Source organism: Oryzias latipes, chromosome 8 (genome assembly GCF_053564925.1).
Source record: "Oryzias latipes strain Hd-rR chromosome 8, Olatipes_Hd-rR_3.1".
Taxonomy (NCBI): domain Eukaryota; kingdom Metazoa; phylum Chordata; class Actinopteri; order Beloniformes; family Adrianichthyidae; genus Oryzias; species Oryzias latipes.
The window spans coordinates 1443522-1459940 of record NC_136244.1 but is presented as its reverse complement, the minus strand read 5'-3'; the positions used below and the strand labels follow the sequence as shown (position 1 = coordinate 1459940).

The 16419-nt window shown below is 43.5% G+C and overlaps 1 protein-coding gene across 3 annotated transcripts in view; it reads right to left on the bottom strand.

Annotated features, from left to right (window-relative positions):
- The window catches only part of trpm4a (transient receptor potential cation channel, subfamily M, member 4a), a 58547-nt gene that overhangs the window by 2665 nt on the left and 39463 nt on the right, over nucleotides 1-16419 (bottom strand). For all 3 annotated transcript variants that reach the window (XM_078951084.1, XM_023957855.2, XM_078951085.1), the window contains 13 exons: nucleotides 16215-16344; nucleotides 15653-15798; nucleotides 13615-13727; nucleotides 11553-11654; nucleotides 10172-10218; nucleotides 9577-9809; nucleotides 9309-9424; nucleotides 7851-7983; nucleotides 6827-7001; nucleotides 3464-3629; nucleotides 3189-3370; nucleotides 2644-2776; nucleotides 630-702 (listed from right to left, as the gene is read on the bottom strand). In XM_078951084.1, coding sequence (XP_078807210.1) covers nucleotides 630-702; nucleotides 2644-2776; nucleotides 3189-3370; nucleotides 3464-3629; nucleotides 6827-7001; nucleotides 7851-7983; nucleotides 9309-9424; nucleotides 9577-9809; nucleotides 10172-10218; nucleotides 11553-11654; nucleotides 13615-13727; nucleotides 15653-15798; nucleotides 16215-16344 — 1749 coding nt within the window. The remainder of the gene's footprint in view (nucleotides 1-629; nucleotides 703-2643; nucleotides 2777-3188; nucleotides 3371-3463; nucleotides 3630-6826; nucleotides 7002-7850; nucleotides 7984-9308; nucleotides 9425-9576; nucleotides 9810-10171; nucleotides 10219-11552; nucleotides 11655-13614; nucleotides 13728-15652; nucleotides 15799-16214; nucleotides 16345-16419) is intronic.

The following is a 16419-nucleotide window of genomic DNA, read 5'->3' as shown; positions in this document are numbered from 1 at the left end:
ATCCGTGTTGAACCCAAAAGACACAGGAAAATCATAGTTTTTTTTTACGCTTTCAAAGAAATGCCAACTAAGAAGGAAAAGGCTTTCACGGACAGCTTGGAAGAAGTCTGCTGCCATTGGCTACCCAAAACCTGTCAATCAAACGCCTCAGACGTTCGACCTCAGACCCACATGCTTTTACTGAGGCATCTGGTTGGTCAATTAATAACTTGAATAACATGCCATTAACAATAATATGTCTTAAAAACTTAGGACTAGCAAAACGATGTTAGGTATCAGAGCAAGAACGGTTCTTCTGATCAATAGAATGACTGAGAAAGAGCTGTCTATCTCAATAGAGCTCTATGGGCTTCTTGGAACCAGCAGGTACTTCCTGTTTGGGAACATGAGAAGGGAGGGGTGGAGCTCTCCATTGTTTTCACCGTCTACGGCTGCATCTTAAGGGGAGTGTAGGTGTGTCTCACAGTTCCTTTGAGGCTCGTGTTGCCACCTTAAGGAACTACATGAAAATGGACGTGGCATTGTCATGCGTGTGGTAAGAGTATCGTGAGGTTCTCGTAGCGCTGTCTGTTGCAAACGGGTGATAGTATGTTTTAAAACGTGGGGTTTTCATAAGGGGTGGGAGGTACCTGTGTCTCCAGCAGCTGTAGTCTCCGATCGTGGCCCCGCATCTCTGCTATTTGTTTCAAAACACTGTCCACCCTGCAAGAACAAACGCAGACACGGCTTTAGTTGACATTCGATTCCGTGTACCAACTGGAAAGTTCCTTTTGCCACTTTGACCAGTTCTGAAACAGCAAACAGCAAGAGGCTGGCTGTTGGAGCTCAGGGAGACACACTAAGAGTTAGACTCATAGACAGTTGTAGCTCAAGTGGAGTGTTTGCAGTCTTTGAACTGGTGTGGAAAAATGGAGGACAACTTGGAGAAACCTCCTCTGCAAATCAGAAATAACGGAATCAAACTGGTCCAAACTGGTTGGACTATTAAGGACACAGCTGGCAGACAGAGAAACAAGATCACTGATGCCAAATATTATTATCTGGCCTGGCCTGACCTGAGCGGAGTGTACTTTATTAGCGTTTCAAAATGATCCACTACAGAGAGGGAACATGTGGTTTGTACAGCATGTGAAGGCTTAAATATGCCGTCCCTGGGTTGCTCAGCCACTGTTGCCTTTGGTATTCCTACTCCCCCCTCCTGTTTCACTGCGACTACATGAAGCAGTGTAGTAGGGGTCTCTCTTTCATCTGTACCATGCAACGATGAGAACAGTCAGATTATGCATCTATGTAAATTGGGCTCATATGGTTGACCAGAAGACCCCATGTAGCAGCTCAATGACCACATTGGTGTTGTAGTTCTGTACACAAACATGGAGTTGTTAAAGGATCACTAGCTCATCTACGGCCATAAATTTGAGTTTTGAACACATGTTCAGGGTCAGGGATTCAGGGAGTAGAAATACGTTTTCTTTGGAGGGTGGCTGGGCTTTCCATTAGGGAGACCGTGTAAGGTTTAGCAATTTGGGAAGAACTATGTAGAACCCAGGTTTTCTCCACTCTACTCCAGAAAAGCCATTTAAAGTCCCACTCCGATCATCTGTTGTTCCATTTTCAAAGTGTTTCTAGTTGTCTTTATATAATGATGATGCCGTCTATAGCCAAAGCCAAAAAGCCTGGGTCTTTTCTAGGACATAGTTTCTGCACAGTGGCAGAAGATTCCAGCTCAGACGAGGAAAACAGAGATGTTCATGCAACTATTTATCTGCATGTGGATGCACCAGAGTGGAGCGGAGCAGGGATTTCGTCGCCCGATGACTGTCGTTTGTACGCAACCACAAGCTTTTTCTACAGCATTTGTTGTCTGCTCCTGATCCACAATAATTTGAGTACAGAAATACTCAGAAATCTTATTTTAATTCATCTGTCCTCCATCATGAGAAAAATGCCACAAGAACATGTTAACACCCAAAACAGAAGTCGGTCTTTAGAGTGAATTGGCTAGCTTACGAGCATGCCAGTAGGCGTTATCACCTGTAGAAGGCTCTGTGACAGACTAAAGACATGGGGCAAAGATGATCATTCTTAGCTTGTTTGGGAACGTCTATATATACATCAGAAAGAGCTGGAAGAGGTGGCTGAGCAACTAGAGGTCTGGCCTTTGCCACTGCTACCCCTGCTTCAGCCAGAGAAGAACTGAATTATGGGTGGACACAGTAGCCATTTTAGGTACAGACAGTTACCTGGGGCGCCACTTCAAAGGGGGCGCCAGCTCAGCGCTTTGCGAGAATCTGCACCTAATTTTAAGGGATGCACGTTTTCTAGGGCTACCTGGCATGACGACGTCAACCACCAAAACTTTAATTTTTCAGATGCCTAAATGTTGCAACTGACATTGTTTCTTTTCTAAGCTTTTATTTTTTTCTAAAACTTTATTTGTAACATTAGTGGTAACACTTATTATATCATGACTCATGTGTCTGCTGGGTTATACAGCATGCTGCTGCTGCCCTAAAACGCTAATGGGGCAAATCCCTTCAGATTAGTCAGCACTGTAATAATCATTTGTGGCAGCCTAAATGTTTTCAACAGACGGTTGAAACGGACGGCTTTTCTTGTTTCAGGAGAGCGGACTGAACGTACTTCGTGGATGTGCGTTTGAGCCGTGCGCTGTCGCTCTCCCTCTCAGACTTGCTCTGAGCCGTGAGCAGGGTTTCTTTCTGAGCCGCCTCCCACACGTTGAGCTGGCCAACCTTCTTGCCTCGCAGCTCCACGGCTGAGGACAGACACATGGGGACACACACTCAACAACCCAGCATTCTGCACTGCCACCATGTGGAGCCATGTAAACCAAGACGTTACATCAAAACTGAACCCAACATGAGTTTGAGTGAAATCTTTGCTCTGACTTTATAATACTCCCTAATAATGACTCATGTCACGTTGAAGCCCACATCATGATGGACCCACTGCTGTGCTCAACAGTTCAAACCAGTAGTTTGTATTTCACATCAAACACTTCAGTACTATTGTGTGTTATGGTTTTTTTTTTTACTCAGGATCAATGACTCTTGGCCAAACCAGGCTAAATTCCTGTGATCTTAGAAAGTTTAGGCCTAAACCCATCCAGCACTGAGGCAACAGCTAATCCGGACTAGAACAACAGACTTCCAAACTCTTCTTCTCACCAAAGTCCTGGCTCTTGACTGAAGGAATGCGCCGAATATATCTCTTGATAAAAAGGTTGATGTGTGAGATTATGATGAAGGGCGGAGGCAGGGAGGGCCTCGATTGGTACTCCACGATCAGGTTAAAACGCTGGAACTTCCAGTAGGTGTCGCTGTGCTCCTGCACTTTAGAGAAGGTGTGGCTGCAGACAGCAAAGCAAGCAGAGACACGGTTCCTGTGTGAACGGGCACAGAGGTGAGGGATTGTGAGCCAATGAGCCGTCACAGCGGTGTACCTGAACATGGCAATCAGCATGTTGACCAACACTATGTTGGTAAACAGCAGGTAGACGACGAGGAGAAGGACAACCAGCCAGTTTGCGTAGGTGTCTATGCAGGGTTCAGCTCCGGCCTCGATCGCTGCCGTGTCGTTTGTACAGCTCAAGAAGTCCAGTTTATCAGCTGGAACGAAGGAGGAGAAGTAAGTAACAGGATCCAAACCCAGAGAGGCAGGAGCAGAACAATGCCAAAAGCAAAGATACCCGAGGAAGTCTCACAGATCAGACTCAACTAGAATGGATGAAATAAAACGTTCTAAATCAAGAGAATTCAGTTGATACGTTTAATCATCACGAAAATGATCAACACAAAGGAAGCAAAACACATTAAACAAAGCATAAACTATAGTTGCTACAGTGAAGCCAATAAGTATTTGATCCCTTTGCAGATTATAATAAAGAAATTGACGTTCTGTTGTCCTGATGGTCAGTTCATTTGAACAGTGAGAAATCAAGAAATCCACTTTGAAGAATTTATATACGGTTATTTGAATTTCATTGAGGGAAATAAGTATTTGAACCCTTATTTAAGTATTTGAACCCTCTAAGTATTTGAACCCTTATTTAAGTATTTGAACCCTCTAAGTATTTGAACCCTTATTTAAGTATTTGAACCCTCTAAGTATTTGAACCCTTATTTAAGTATTTGAACCCTCTAAGTATTTGAACCCTTATTTAAGTATTTGAACCCTCTAAGTATTTGAACCCTTATTTAAGTATTTGAACCCTCTAAGTATTTGAACCCTTATTTAAGTATTTGAACCCTCTACGTATTTGAACCCTTATTTAAGTATTTGAACCTTCTTGTCAGAAACTCTTAGCACTTTGTTGCAAAACCATTATTAGCAACACAGAGGTTTCCTGATCAGGTTTCAGATCAGGAGGAATTCTGCTTCTCTTTTCTTTACTAATGACTACATTCAGATTTGGTGGCTGTTGCTTAGCAACGCTGAGCTTCAGCTCTCTCCAGAGGTTTTCTATAGGATGGAGGTCCAGAGACTGGCTGGACAGCTCCATGATCAGAGTCATGGAGTGGTCCAGCCAGTGGATCTGCTTCTTCAGACGGTCCTTGGTTGTCTTTGCTGAATGTTTTGGGCCATGATCCTGTTGGATCATGCCCCCCCCCCCCCCCTTGAAAGAGGTTCTCACTCAGGATTTGACGAAACATGGCTCCGCCCATCCTCCCATCCACACGGTGCAGAAAAACACCCCTAAACCATAATGTTTCCACCTCCGTGCCTGACAGTGGGAATGGTGTTCTTGGGGTCATCGGCAGCATTCCTCTTCCTCCAAACACGGCGAGTTGAGTTGATGCCAAAGATCTCCATGTGGGTCTGATGTGACCACAGCACCGTCTCCCAGTCTCGCTCTACATCAGGAAAGTGTTCAGACTTCCAAAATAGAACTCTTTGGTGAGATCTCTACTCGTCGTGTTTGGAGGAGAAAGAACGATGAGTTACATCCAAAGAACACCAGACCTACTGTCAAGCATGTGGGTGGAAGCATCATGCTTTGGGGCGGTTTTTCACCAAAGGGACCAGACGACTGATCCGTGTCAAGGAAAGAATAAATGGGGTCATTTATGGTCAGATTTGGAGCGAAATCCTCCTTCCATCAACATTGAAGATGAACTGTGGCTGGGTCTTTCAGCATGACAACCATCCCAAACACACGTTTCCTGGGTAACGAAGGAGTGGCTTTATAAGAGGCATTTCAAGGTCCTTGAGTGGCTTAGCCAGTCTCCAGATCTCAACACCATAGAAAATCTCTGGAGGGAGCTGAAAGTCTGTGTTTCCCAGCGACAGCCCCAAAACATCACTGCTCTAGAGGAGATCTGCATGGAGGAATGGACCAAAACATTACTGCTCTAGAGGAGATCTACATGAAGGAATGGACCAAAACATCACTGCTTTAGAGGAGATCTACATGAAGGAATGGACCAAAACATCACTGCTCAAGAGGAGATCTACATGGAGGAATGGACCAAAACATCACTGCTCTAGAGGAGATCTGCATGGAGGAATGGACCAAAACATCACTGCTCTAGAGGAGATCTGCATGGAGGAATGGACGAAAACATCACTGCTTTAGAGGAGATCTGCATGGAGGAATGGACCAAAACATCACTGCTTTAGAGGAGATCTACATGAAGGAATGGACCAAAACATCACTGCTCAAGAGGAGATCTACATGGAGGAATGGACCAAAACATCACTGCTCTAGAGGAGATCTGCATGGAGGAATGGACCAAAACATCACTGCTTTAGAGGAGATCTGCATGAAGGAATGGACCAAAACATCACTGCTCAAGAGGAGATCTGCATGAAGGAATGGACCAAAACATCACTGCTCAAGAGGAGATCTACATGGAGGAATGGACCAAAACAACACTGCTCTAGAGGAGATCTACATGAAGGAATGGACCAAAACATCACTGCTCAAGAGGAGATCTGTATGGAGGAATGGACCAAAACATCACTGCTCAAGAGGAGATCTGCATGGAGGAATGGACCAAAACATCACTGCTCTAGAGGAGATCTGCATGGAGGAATGGACCAAAACATCACTGCTTTAGAGGAGATCTGCATGGAGGAATGGACCAAAACATCACTGCTCAAGAGGAGATCTGCATGGAGGAATGGACCAAAACATCACTGCTCTAGAGGAGATCTGCATGGAGGAATGGACCAAAACATCACTGCTTTAGAGGAGATCTGCATGGAGGAATGGACCAAAACATCAATGCTTTAGAGGAGATCTACATGAAGGAATGGACCAAAACATCACTGCTCAAGAGGAGATCTGCATGGAGGAATGGACCAAAACATCACTGCTCTAGAGGAGATCTGCATGGAGGAATGGACCAAAACATCACTGCTTTAGAGGAGATCTGCATGGAGGAATGGACCAAAATACCAGCAACAGTTTGTGAAAACCTTATGAAGACTTACAGGAAATGTTTGATCATTGCCAACAAAGGATATGTAACAAAGTATTTAGCTGAACTTTTGTTATTGACCAAATACTTATTTTTCACCATAATTTAAAAATAAATTATTTAAAAGTCAGACATAGTTGAGGTTTGCCTATGATGAAAATTACCGGCCTCTCTCATCTTTTTAAGTGGAAGAACCTGCACAATTGGTGGCTGACTGAATACTTTTTTGCGCCACTGTAAGTCGTAAATGCTCTGCATGAAAAATATGGAACTATGATATATAATCATACTAGGTTTTCTGTGATTCCAACTAAGAGGCATGTTTTGGTCTGGAAAGGCTCACATCTCACACTTTGTTGAAGAAATGACCAAAAAAAACTTACCGTCCATTTCATTAATGGGAATCTGCCCAAAAATGTGCATATACGGTCTGTAAAACACACGGCGGAATATCCAGGTCGAGCGGGGGTCATACGAGTAAAGCAGCGCCTGATTGGCTACTCCGTAGGCCAGGAGCCAAACAGCCAGGAAGAACATGAAGAAGAAAACATCCTTCACCTGAAAGGAGAGAAGACAGGCCGGAGCCTGAGATATCAGGAGCTTCACGATGGACCCCCAACCCCCCAAACAAATCGGTTGGAATTTAAAATTTACAGGAGGCAGAAAAAAAGAAGTTCTTTCCCATAATTCTGCGCTCAACCGGAGCTGCAGCAGAACAGGCTTTATTCCATGAACTAAAGGATTTTAAACATCGCCGTTACTTTCAGGCTTCACATGGGGGCACTAAACACACTGAAGAAGCTAGAGGCCAAAAAAAAGGAATAAACACAAACAAATTCTCTTTTTTAACTTCTTAACTTCTCCTCAAAGATCAGTAAACCATTTTTACATGTATTTTTTCAATGCATCTCTGTTTATAATAAGAAAATGGAAAATAACGACTAATATTTTGTGTTAAGTTGTGCAAATTCTTCAAACACTGAAATACTATTAGAACTTGAAAGACGCCAGGATGGGGTTCGTCTTCTCACATGAGCAATACTTACTTTCCACAGAACTCAGACATTTTAGAAAACTCAGAATACATTTGATAAACTTTCCTAGTTTCCTAAGTTAAGCTTTAACTCAGACTCAGACTCGTGATCAAAAATGTTTTTTAAACTGTGATGAGAAATGTGAGTAAAAAAATCCCGCCTGGTTTCCAGCTCTCCCTGACCATCTTTCTGCTGATTGGCCGACCCGTGATTCCACATCCGGACCGAACACACCTGGTTTAGGTGGTCAGCATCAAGCAGTGCAGGGAGAGCTGGAGACCCTGCAGGTTGAGGCTCTGGAGGACCAGGGTAGGCCAGCCCTGTTTTAGGCCTTTAAGAGGGCTGAAAGGGATTTTAAAACGGCTGACGTTACCATTTTGCCAACGATGATGATCTTAGGTCCGAGTTGTTTGTGGACAGCAAAGATGTGGATCAGACGCAGAGTAAAAACCAGGAAATCCACGGCCATCACACCTCTGCCAAAATAATAGGACGCAGGAAACATTCTGGAAAAGACAAGCAGACGGCCATGATGTCCTCATTCACTCACTGTTCCTCTGCAGGAAACGATACAAGGAGAGCTTTTCCAGCAGCAGAGTCTCCATCAGTCCTGGTACTAATACCACTAACAATCTAGTATTCACTAAAGTTTTTTAGATAGCGGCCTCTTCCCAGGGTTAAAGGTCAATGAAACTTAGATTATGATTGTAGACTTAAGCTGGCAGCTTTAACATTGATGACAATCTGTGCTCCTTCTGTGAAATTCTATTTACAAGACGGCTTCAAACCAAACAAGATGGCTCTTTTTCAAAGATGATAGAACATTTGGAATCTTTCTAGCAAACCAGAAAGACAAGCTTTTGTCATTTGATCTTCTGCATAGCCACATTCTTTACCCATAACCAAAGTCCTGGAAAATAACTATTTTGAAGTTGTTTTTAGTTGAATTGGAAATGTACTCAAACACTAAAAAATGTCAAACTAGAGACTTACACAATATGTTAACAGAATTTCCCACAAATGGAAATGACTCTTAAGCACATCATGAGGATACTTGGGTTTTGCTGACCTTATTTGCACGTATTTACATGCAACCACACATAACGGGGCAGCAGAGATGCACATTGCAGCGTTGCCCACACATATTTTCAGTGCGCCCAAAGCTGGATGTTGTTCTTGGCCGCACAGATTTAAAATTAAAATTAAACTTCTGTTAGCGGCCACGCCCCCAGGGTGTGTGAAATATGTTCTCTGCATTTAATGCAGTGGTGAGCTGCAGGAACCATTCGGTGCATTAACCCTGACCGTAACCGTAATCCTAATCCTTCCTTCAGATCTGTGTGGCCAAGGAAAACGTTTAGCACTAGCCGCACAAATTCAGAAAATTAAGTAAAAATAGACACTTTCTTTCTTTCTTTCTACTTTGTTTTGTTCTCCTTTTAATTATTTAACTATGTTAATGAAATCTTATTTTAAGTTAAATTCTTCCTAATATAACCTAAATAACCCAGAAAGATAAGCTTTGCACTAAACAACTGTTTTTTCTGTCTTGCCATAGTTTGTTGTTCTGTTTTTGTTTTTCTGGCTGTAATTCCTGGAATTATTTTGCTGGTTGACTCTGTTCAGTCATGTTATGTCATGTTCAATTGTTCTTTAATTAAAAAACCCTCCTGTGGCCATCCCATGGTAATTTGAAACATTCCTTTGGATATTCCAACATGCACGTTTTGGTTTTATTGGTTAGTTTTATACATATTTGTCACTTGTGACGCCGTGGCTCACAGCTGACAACCTTCACGTCTGCAGTGCTGGAGTAAAAAGTCCAAATGACCTGCAGCACACGCCCAAGATGAAGAGGATGATGGCCGTCAGGTCGCACTTGTTCCAGACATCCTGGATGTAGTTCTTCATCTTCTGAAGCAAAAACAAACCGTCCACAAAGAAGCTCTGAAACACAAAGCAGAGAGAGACGCAGCACTTCGATTTAAGACCTTCGACCAGCAGTGCCGCTGAGAGTCTGTGAGCAGACCAGAAGAACAACGGTTGGCCGGCGCCGGAACGCCAGGAGTTTCACACACGCCGCAGTCTGAACAACCAACCTGTCGGATCTCTTCACACACTAAGGTGAAAACCCAGAAGTAGAGGACGATCTCCAGAGGGCTGGGCCCGTCAGGGGGCGGGGGCTTGAAGTCCACCAGCAGCACGTAGGCGAACAGGCCGAGGAAGAGGAAGTACATCAGCACATTTCCCAGGAAGGAGGTCACCGGAGCAAACCAGAACTGCCTGCAGCGCAGAACAGCAAACGGTCTGTTGACACGGGGCTTTGGAGCGTCTGGATCAGAAAGAAGCAAAACCATCAGAAGTTCAGCGATGGAGGATCACGTCAGGCCTTTGTGACGTCAAAGCCTCAGAGAGAGATGACAGTTGTGGAAACATGACAGCAGGAGGAAACCTCTCTCCAGAATCCAGCCCATTATTGGGGGGTTTGTTTCAAATGAAGACTCTTTCTAACACTGATGGATTCTCTCATTCTTCCAGGTGACGCTGAAGTTTAGTCACGGCATCTGTCTGAGGGCCTTCATCAGCCACAGATCAGAGTGATGAAGCCCCTCAGATGAGTGTGGAAACATTTCAAGAAGAAAAAACTTCAAGACAAGCCCAAGTGGAATTTCAGAGACGAGGACAAAGACCCACCAGACAGGTTTTCTTTCAAAGCTCGAAGCTCCTCTGCATCTTCCTTGCTGCAAAAAACACACAATGGATGAAAAGAAATAGAAGTGAACAAGAGTCAGGCAGCAGAAATATATTCACACACAGGCCGACACATAGACGCACGCACGCAGACACATGCACAGACACATGCATGCACACACATGCAAACACAGACACATGAAGACACATGCATGCACGCACATGCAGATACACACATGCACACGCAGCCACGTGCACACATACACGCAGACACATGCACGCACACACGTAGACACATGCACGCACACATAGACACATTCACACAGACAAACACACACACTCACGCACGCGCAGACATGCATTCATGCACACGCAGACAAATGCATACACACGAAGACACATGCACACACACACACGCAGGCATAAGCACACATGCAGACACGTGCACACACACGCACTTATGCAAGCGCAGACACATGCACATACACACAGATACATGCACACACACATGCATACACACACGCAGACACGCACACAAGCAGACACATGCACACACACAAACGTAGACACATGCACACACGCAGACACATGCATGCAGACACATGCACAGAGACACTTGCACTCACGCACACGCAGACACATGCACACACACACGCAGACACATGCACACACACACACACATGCATGCACTTACGCACATGCAGACACATGCATACACATGCAGGCTCATGCACACACATACACACAGACACATGCACGCACACACACGAAGGCACATGCACACACACACGCAGACGCATGCACACACACACAGACGCATGCACACACACACACACGAAGGCAAACGCACGCAGACACATGCACTCATGCACAGGCAGACACATGCACTCACGCACACACATGCACACGCAGCCAAATGCATACACACGCAGACACATGCACACACCCAGACACATGCACTCACGCACACGCAGACACATGCACACACACACAGACGCATGCACTCACGCACACGCAGACGCATGCATACACAGGCAGACACATGCACACACACGCAGACACATGCACTCATGCACACGCAGGCACACGCAGACGCATGCATACACACGGAGACACATGCACACACGCAGACACATGCACACACGCAGACACATGCACACGCAGGCACATGCACACGCAGGCACACACAGACACATGCACTCATGCACACGAAGACACATGCATACACACGCAGACACACAAAAACACAGACACATGCACACACACACACACGCAGACACATGCACCCGCAGATACACGCACACACACGCAGACACATGCACACACACGCACACACACGCAGACACATGCACACACAGGCAGACACACACACACTGAACTTTACTTTTGAACAACATCAACTAGGGAGAGGACGCTGCCCTCATTCCCATCCATGCCGTCCGTGTCCATGCCCTGAAAAACTTCAGGGTTCAACTCCTCCTCCTCCCTTCAAAAATCCAGAAACAAAACAAATGTTAAAAATGATCAAAAGCAGAACAGGCAGGAAAGTTCTCTAATGGCTGCTTCCTCCCCGTGTTAACAAGGGCTTTAGAGGGAATGTACACCCAGCCTCACAAAGAGCATCCTATAGATCTTTCATTTCCCCCCAGATCTCTCAAAGTCCCTTCTACGTCACAGTTCATCTTTCCCGGGTTAGCTCATTCTTTCTGAGCGATCATGCTGCCTTTTTTAAACAGCGCACCCTGTTCTGTGTCCTGATTGGCTGGAGACCCTTTTAATCAATCTCCTCAGTCCGTGCCATGTCTCTTGTACAGAAACACGGAGCTCTTCAGATCAGAAATCTGTGATCAGATCTTTGTTTTCATTCTAAGATCCTGGACTTAATTTCTATGAAGGTTTGAGAATTTAAACAAGAGAAAAGGGTGAAAATGTTCATGTCTGTGTGAGGAAAATGTATTTATGCAGTAAGGAGTTTTACTGCCATAAACGTCTGGAATCAGACTGTGGATTTCACCGATCACGGTTATTTTTAGAACATAACTCCTGCAATAAACGAGGGACTCTGTACTGGTGAAAAGATAACGCAGATATATGTGTAGCTGCAGCAGAAGACAGAGAAATTAACTTTTTTTCATTATTACTGGATGAGAAAGACTGCAGAACGCAGCGCAAACTGAGACGTGATGAGCTGCAGCCCTCAAAGTCTTTATTAGGATTATGACGGGAGAGGATCCACTGTTTATTGTATTTTTGTGTGTGTGTGTTTTTTAATGCATATTTTTCCTGAATTTTTGTCTTTGAAAATCATAGTGTTATTTTGTCATTGTTCTATTTCATAAATAATGTTATTTACTTTATTAAAGGATCATGAATGAATGAAGCTTTATTCATACAGCACTTTACAACTCCTAGAAGGTACCAAACGGCTTCACAATAAAAAAGAGATCTAAAATGGGAACAAAAGTTTAAACTAAAACCTCTAGAATATTCTGTTTTAGAATATAATTTTCAATCCAAATGTTTTCATCTACATTCCATGTTATTTCATTCTCACTCCACATATCTGCTCCTGGTCCGGCCCTTCTATTGAATTATAGAACCCAATGTGGCCTGCGAGTTAAAATAATTGCCCCCCCCTGATCTATCTGATCTTTTTGTCTGCAGGTGAGTCCATCAGAAAGGGGTGGAGCAGGGAGACTTTGGCCCCGCCCAGCGTATTTTCCACGTCACAAATACGACCTTTTTCAAACAGCATTTTGTCGTCTGCTCCTCGTTCATCATTTGAATAAAGAAACAGTTTAACTTTCTTCATAAATGTCCTCCATCAGAAAACTGCCACAAGAACGTGTTTCAAGCACCAAAGACATCATTTCATTAAAGCAGGACTAGGCCTGCACAATTAATCGCAAATCTATCGTCATCGCGATTTCAAGTTGTGCAATATCCATATTGCAAAAGTTGGCGAAACGAACAATCTTATGGCAACTTGAACTATTTAATGAATGTTGACTCTTATTTAAATTAAACGTTTGCAGTGAAATTGAAATGTTTTTGTTATTTTTGCCATTTGTTAATTTATCACAAGTTGTATCGTCATCGCAATATTGATTACTAATGTTGAATATCGTGAGTTTTCCTCATATCCACCATTTCTTTCTTTTTCATTGAGCTAATAATTACCTGCTTTCAAGCAATATATGAATTCTATAAACTTTTAATTTGAATGAGAGCAGAGATGCCCCCCTCCCCCCCTGAAGCCTCATTTCTGACTTCAGGTCATCGAGTCGGTGGAGACACTCTCCAGTGAGTTCCATTCCATCGCCCATTTCAGCTTTAAACACTAAGACGCCTTTGAACAAAGCAGGAAAAGACGGAAGGGATGAAATTTCAACCACACCGCCGTGTGACGACGCACAAACACACACAGACACACAATCTGCACTGACCTGAACTGAATGAGTCTGGTGCACAGCAGAGGTGGGAAGAAGAAGGTGAGGATCAGCTTCCACACCTCCGTGTTCCTCTCCATGTCACCCCACCAGATCTGAGACAGCAGGAACTGCAGCCGAGGACGACCGATGAGAACATGACAAGTCAGGAAATCATGTCGTCATGAATACAGCAGGAAATTTAGTAAACAAATGAAACGGCCAATAGGGGGTAAAGCGTCCACATGCTTTCTTTGGCCTTTCAGAGTAAACTACATCCCTATGTGTGATCACATATGACCTTCGACCCACTTAAGAACCACGCTTTAATCAAAGGAAAGCGTTTAGCCGATCACCGCTAGCTCTGCTATGTGTTAAGCCTGGGGGCGGAGCTGGCAGCTGTGAAGGGGCAGTTCCCCACTTTGTGATGTCACAATGTGAGGACCCACTCGTTTTCATTGATCAGGAGGGGCTTGTGCTCAGAGAGCAGGTTATTAGACGAATATTCAGAAATGTTTGAATGGATCAAAAAACCACTTTGGGGTTGTTTTTAGTGAAGAATGAACATTATAACTAGGGATGGGTATCGTTAAGGTTTTAACGGTACTACTACTCTTATTGATACTGCTTATCGATCCGGTATTTTAACGATACTCTTATCGATACTTTTTGAGGACGAAAATAAATAAATTAATAACAAATTAAGAAAATAAAGTGATTTATTTCCTCACTAGGCTACAACATTGTTTTTTTAACAAAACATTTTACTTTATACATTTTTTCCAAATTAAAAACTAAAATAAATGAAAAAAAAGTTATTTAAAGGAAAATAAACAGCAATGTTTTGAAATATTGCTGTCATGATATAAATATAAAGCAAATTAAACAAACTGTTCACTCCAAAATAAAATACAGTTGCATAAGGCAACATGGTGGAGAATGCAGGTATTTTGCAGAAAGCCAACAGTTCTTCATTCTTTGTGTGTGCGTTGCCTTGTCTTGTGTCTGCCAGACAGACCTCTCCTCTTCAGCGAGAATAGTGAAATTAATATCATCATCAATTAACGTAAAATTGACTGACTTGGTGAGTTAAATATGGTAGATAACATTTATATCTTGTGGGACACACAAAATAAAGTGACTTCTCCAGTACCGACAGCAGAACCGTTGAGGTCAGATCTTAACAATACTGCAGTCTTGAAGAATGTTGTCCCGGGGCTCGTTCAATACCGGGGATCGGTACCCATCCCTAATTATAACACACTTGAAAAAAAAGGGATTTTGCACGATATAAGCCCTATCATGGTGAAGCCCAATATGGCATTTGACATAAGGAAAGCTTTGTAAAGAGTGCTTAAAAGTGTAGAGATTGGTGTTTAATTAGAAGCATTTCTGCTAAAATAACAGGGATTTTTGATTCTTCAATTTAAAAATATTTCTGCCTCCTGTCACAACCTGTGACCAAAATACCAGTTAAGATATAAAACATTTAACAAAAATAGATTATTAACATTAAAATCACAACAGGACAATTTAGTTTTTAAAGAGAAAACAGCAAATGAATGACATCATCTTTGTTTCACAGAGAGGTACTAAAGATCTTGTCAGGTATGATTACATTTGCATGATACAGAAGACCCTTAAGCAGATTCTAACAGTAGAAACAGATTCAGAGGAGTTTTCTTTAGTGTTGAAAGATGTCTGTAGAACAAAGTGTATTCTGACATTTATGCCAAAAATCAGATGTTTTCTTTTATCTATCATAAAACAGAGGGATACTCTGGACAGGGAGAGGCCAACCGCCGCTCTGTAAGACAGGGGTCCCAAGTGAAAAAAAACAGATTTAACTCTGGAGTGTTTGAAAGCCGGCAGGATTTTAGATTTTAAAGATCAACTGAGTGGATGACAGTGTTCCCATGATGGATCCCTGAGGAACGCCTGCTTTAATAAGCTTTGAACAGACTTAACTTGAGTAAAAATCATTGTTACGTTTGTAATAAATCGTCAAATTTCCAAAGAACCAGAGAGGTTCCTTTGTGGTTTTCCTTCCACGAACCTGAACGCCATCCTGGCTGAAGAACAAGCGGGCGTCGGCCGCTGTGGCCATCTGCAGACAGGTAGCCTTTCCCCACACGGGTGACTTCCTTATGAGGAGAGTGAAGGCCAAAGTCTCGCTGTTCTGGTAACAGTTACCAAACACATCTGGACATGGACAACACCAACATGAGAGACACGAAGAGAAGCACAACATCCACGTTAAGAAAGGGAACACGTGCGTCTGGAAACAACAGTTCTTTAAAGAAATAAACATCAAGTTGACAAAAAGAAAACACCAAAAATGGAAATTTAGCAGGAGATTGAGCTTGCTGGATCTGCTTTTATGGGGTGCATCCCAGCAGCTGAAAGCAGGATCTCAGGTTCTGACCCGATGTTCCACCACAGATTTCAGAGCCCATCTGAGCTCAGAAAGGGATTTAGGACCATTTCTAACCAGCAGCACTTTAAATCCAGTCTGGTAGGCCGTGTTTGGGCATAATGACCAACCATTCCTGGTTCTGCTCCCCCTGAAGAGGGACGTAGGAGATGGGCAGACAGACAGCGCTCGTGGTCGTTCGTACCATGTGCTAGGTCCTCAAACTTCTGAGCCAGTTTCTTCATCTCCAGCTTGCTTTCAGTCTCATCCTCCAGCTTTGAAAGCTCTCTGAGGATCTTGCAGCCTGCCAGAGCGCTCATCACAGACTCTCCTGCCTGATGGAAAACACCAACAAAACCCATGTCAGGTCTGTCCCCTAAACCCAGGCTGTTACGTAAGCAGATCCAACG